General features: G+C 51.9%; 1 protein-coding gene across 1 annotated transcript in view; it reads right to left on the bottom strand.

The window, feature by feature from the left end:
* Positions 1–677: 677 nt before the first annotated feature.
* Positions 678–4,146, bottom strand: part of Tubg1 (tubulin gamma 1) — a 6,044-nt gene continuing 2,575 nt past the window's right edge. The window contains exons 4-10 of the mRNA XM_013354412.2: positions 3,366–3,445; positions 2,831–2,957; positions 2,569–2,655; positions 2,323–2,472; positions 1,763–1,915; positions 1,523–1,684; positions 678–1,174 (exon numbers count right to left, since the gene is read on the bottom strand). Of these exons, the coding sequence (XP_013209866.1) occupies positions 977–1,174; positions 1,523–1,684; positions 1,763–1,915; positions 2,323–2,472; positions 2,569–2,655; positions 2,831–2,957; positions 3,366–3,445 (957 nt within the window). The 3' untranslated portion in view covers positions 678–976. The remainder of the gene's footprint in view (positions 1,175–1,522; positions 1,685–1,762; positions 1,916–2,322; positions 2,473–2,568; positions 2,656–2,830; positions 2,958–3,365; positions 3,446–4,146) is intronic.

The following is a 4,146-nucleotide window of genomic DNA, read 5'->3' as shown; positions in this document are numbered from 1 at the left end:
AAAACCAAAAAAAAAAAAAAAAAGTTAAAAAGAAAACAGTGGGGTGGTGAGATGGCTTGGCAGGCAAAGTCACTTGTCCCCGGAGCCTGACAACCTGAGTTCTATCCCCTGGGAACCACATGGCAGGAAAGAATCTATTCTCCCGAGTTGTCTGACTTCCACACTTACCCCAAGGCTCACACAAACCCATAATCACATACAGAAGGATTAAATGTAATAAAAACTTTACATAAATGAAGAACAACTGTGAACAGGATTACAGATTTTAATTTTGGAACCACTTTTGTGTCTGCTTAGTCCAGGCCTTGGCCATGGTCTCCTGTTGTTCCCTACACTCTGGTCTGGGCTCTCAGGGACAAGCTCTCCAGCACTGCCTTGCTGGCCAGAAGAAGAAAGGCACTTGGGCTGGCTGCCTGGTTAGGACCTAGGGGTAGGCAGTGGTGGCCCCAGGCATGCTGTTGTCGCCAGCAGGACAGTCAGTGTGGAAATATGGAAGTACAGGAATGGTCACCTGCTTCTGGGAGTGGGAACAGTGGCCAGAGGCCGACAGAGAAAAGATCCTATCTGTGCGACCTTTCACTGTGGGAAGGAATCGAGCAGGGTCCAGAGCAACCAGTGTCCTCCACAATTAGGCTAAAGGCAAAGCCAGAGGCAGCTTCTCTTCTGCCCGGAGTTGAAGATGTCGCAAGTGTGAAGTGCGGGAGAAAAGCATCAGAGATGAAGGACAAACAGGCACGTCTGTCCCCAGCTCCAAAGCCTGAGTTCAGAGACTGGTGACTTGATTTCCATCCAGTGCTTTATTAAAGATAAATACTCTCAGAGAAGAAGTAACCCATCCCCAGGCCAATAGACAGTGCACGTACATATGTGTGTATATGAGTATTTGTGAGGTCCCTGATCTGTGCTCTGAGGCGTGGTCAGCTAGGCAGAGCCTGGGCCAACTGGTAAGGCAGATGAGGGTCCCTGTCCTGGGGACTCATTGCTCCTGGGTGCCCCAGGAGATGTAGTCTGGCCGCGTGGCCGCATGGTACTCGTCAATCAGCTGCTGCACAATCTCCCTAGATGTGTCCATCTCGTCGAAATTGTCCTTGAAGATGTCCTCCTTGCGGAACTGCTCCATGAAGGCCTCCCTTTTCCGCAGCTTGTCAAACTGGCGGCAGGTCCGTTCAAAGAGCTTAGGGTATGAAGACAGCAGAGGTCACAGGAAATCAAGGGACAGTACGGCCCTAGAGCCAGGGAACCGAGACTGGGTTGTCCCCTCCAACAGATGCCGGAGCAGGGGAGGCAGGGATGCAAACAGGCAAAGCACAGGGAGTTTATACAGCTGGGGAGGAGAGAGCTTCAGGATGGCGTCCAGTTCAGGACACCAACTAGGGACAGACAGGGAAAGCTGATGACAGTACACAGTGGAACAGAGTGGCCAGGAGCCAGGGGTGTGGCTCCCAGGTGGTAGCATTGCCTACCATTCCTGAAGCTCTGGGTTTGCTTCTTGCTAAAACACAGACAACAGGAGACTGCTCACCGAGGAGATACTGGTGTGGTTAGCCATCATGAGCCCACTGACCCGGTGGGCTGATGGCAGGTAAGGGGATTTCCTTGATAGGGCCACCTGGATGCTGGCTGGGCCCCAGGGGATGAAGTTGGCCAACTTCCTTTCCCGGATCCTCTGCAGGCTCTTGTGGACCTAGGGTGGACAGAAAGGTGGTAGCTGCTTCTCCTTCACGCTGTGGACCAGAGGGTATGGTGATGAGGCCTCCCTTACCTGGGTGGGGTCCACTTCTCCCTGGATGATATTGAGGATGGCGATGTAGCAGTGGTTGGTCTGGCGATCCCGGCCTGTGGACACCATCACGTTCTTGGGCTGTAACAGCCGCCTCATGACATCCAGGACTGTTGTCTTCCTCACACTGGCCACCTGATGGAAGGGGGGTTTGCAGGGACAATGTGAGCAGTCAGGGAGCAACCCAGAGATGCATGGATGCCCAGAGAAGAGTCTGCTATGTCCCCATCAGTTTGGAGGTGGCTTGGTCTCTGGGGAATCTTTAGATCAGGTCCGTGCTGAGTCTCTGCCATGGGGTTAGGGTCTCGGCCCTCAGCTCAGCAAACCCATGCCCTTGTGCATGGGCAGAAGCAGATGCCAGCCAGCACTGCTCCTGCAGGAGCCAGGGGCCGCACAAAGCAGAGACGGCAGCAAGCAAGTGGCACGGTGTCGGTCCCTGAGAACAGAACCTGGTGAAGCGGGGTGCAGAAGAACTCAAAGGGCAGCTCATGGCACAGCAGGGGGAAAAGGCCACAGTCTGGGGACACCGCGGGAGCTCTTACTGACTGGTCCGTGGTGAGAGGTGTATAGCCAGTCATGAGGAAGTGGAGCCGAGGGGTGGGAATGAGCGAGGCGATGAGGCCGATGAGGTCATTGTTCATGTAGCCTGGGTAGCGCAGGGTGGTGGTGCTGGCTGACATGATGGTGGACACCTGGGAACGGGAGATGCGATATTATGGGATGGAAGGGGGTGGAACGTCCCTTGTCTGATGACCCTCTCGTAGAGGGCTTCCAAGAGTGGGACTCACCAGCTGGTTGATCTGGGAGAAGGATGGGTTCTGGATGTGCAGGCGGTCTGTGGCGATCAGGTTCAGGGCTGTGTTGTCCAGCACCACCTGGGAGGGATAGCATAGGGTTGGAAATTTATGGAGACAGGGTCCGAATCCAGCCTTGAGTCTAGTAGCCAGAACACTCATTTACAAGGGACTCTTAAGCTAAGCCACAAGAGGGCTCAAATGAAAATAGATACAGACAGGAAGATGGGGGCAGGAAGGAGAATCCAGAGCTCACCACACAGTCTGCATTCTGGGTCAGCCGCTTTAGGGTGAGGAGGGAGTTGTAGGGCTGCACCACCACGTCGCTCATCTCGTCCTGGTTGGGAAACACCGAGTATGTCTGCACTAGTTTCTTGGGGTACCTGGTGCATTGGGAGATTAAAGATTAGGAGAACATCAACCTTCACAACATGTCTAAAAGCATTTGTAATAGTGAAATTAGGATGGGACCACAAGCCATAGAAAAGCTGGGTTTAAGCTTTGAAAAGATAAAACCCCAAAATGGCAAGGGAATAGACATTATAAAATCCTAGGTTCCCAACCTGGACAGATTTCTTGTACATTCAAAGTAGGGCCTACATCCCGGGCTCTGACCTCTGGGAGTATCACTGGGTTTCTCCAGGGTAACTTCGCTTTCCTCACAGTAAGAGGGAATGGAAGGGCTCTTTACTGCTCCAGCCAATAGGGAGCTATGTCTGATGAGCCCCAAGCGCCTTAAGAAACCAAATAAAGGCCCTATCTTCACTTAGTTCCCCCAAACACAGGCTTACCTGTCATTCAGACGTTCCAAGAGGTAGGAGCCCAAGCCAGAGCCTGTCCCCCCGGCAATGGAATGGCACAGCACGAAGCCCTGCAAAGGAAAGAGGCTTTAAGTGCCCAGGTGTTTAGTGACAGAATTTAATGTGCCTGCCTGTATGTATGCACACACAAATATACATGTGCTCACATGTGTGAGCCTGAAGAGGGCATCAGGTCTCCTAGAACTGGAATTATAGACGAGTGTGAGCCACATGTGTTAGGAACGAAACCCAGGTCCTCTACAAGAGCAGCAAGCGCTCTTAACCACTGAGCCATCTCCCTAGCTAGCCTTCTGTGGCAGGGTTTCAAGCTAGACATATCCCACAAAGTCCTAGACTCTTGTCTTCCCAAGTCTCCTCACTGCCTAGGAGATTCTGCCCGTCTTCAATAAGGCCCAGTGGCTTCTGTCTAATGCAGAGGATAAATGAATGGATCTCATACCTAAGAGGCAGCCTTAATAAAAATTATAATTATTGTGTATGAGTGTGCCACTGTGTACGTGTAGAGACCAGAGGACATCATCTCCTTCTATTACGTATTTTAGGGATCAAACTCAGTTTGTCAAGCTTGAACACAAGCAGTGCTACCTGCTCAACCATCTCAATGGTCCCTAACAGGTTGATTTCTTTCTTTCTTTCTTTCTTTTTTTTTTTTTTTGGCTTTTCGAGACAGGGTTTCTCTGTGGCTTTGGAGCCTGTCCTGGAACTAGCTCTGTAGACCAGGCTGGTCTCGAACTCACAGAGATCCGCCTGC

The sequence above is a fragment of the Microtus ochrogaster genome, unplaced genomic scaffold (assembly GCF_000317375.1).
Source record: "Microtus ochrogaster isolate Prairie Vole_2 unplaced genomic scaffold, MicOch1.0 UNK44, whole genome shotgun sequence".
NCBI lineage: Eukaryota > Metazoa > Chordata > Mammalia > Rodentia > Cricetidae > Microtus > Microtus ochrogaster.
The sequence above is the reverse complement of the archived record's forward strand: the minus strand, read 5'-3'. Positions and strand labels throughout refer to the sequence as shown.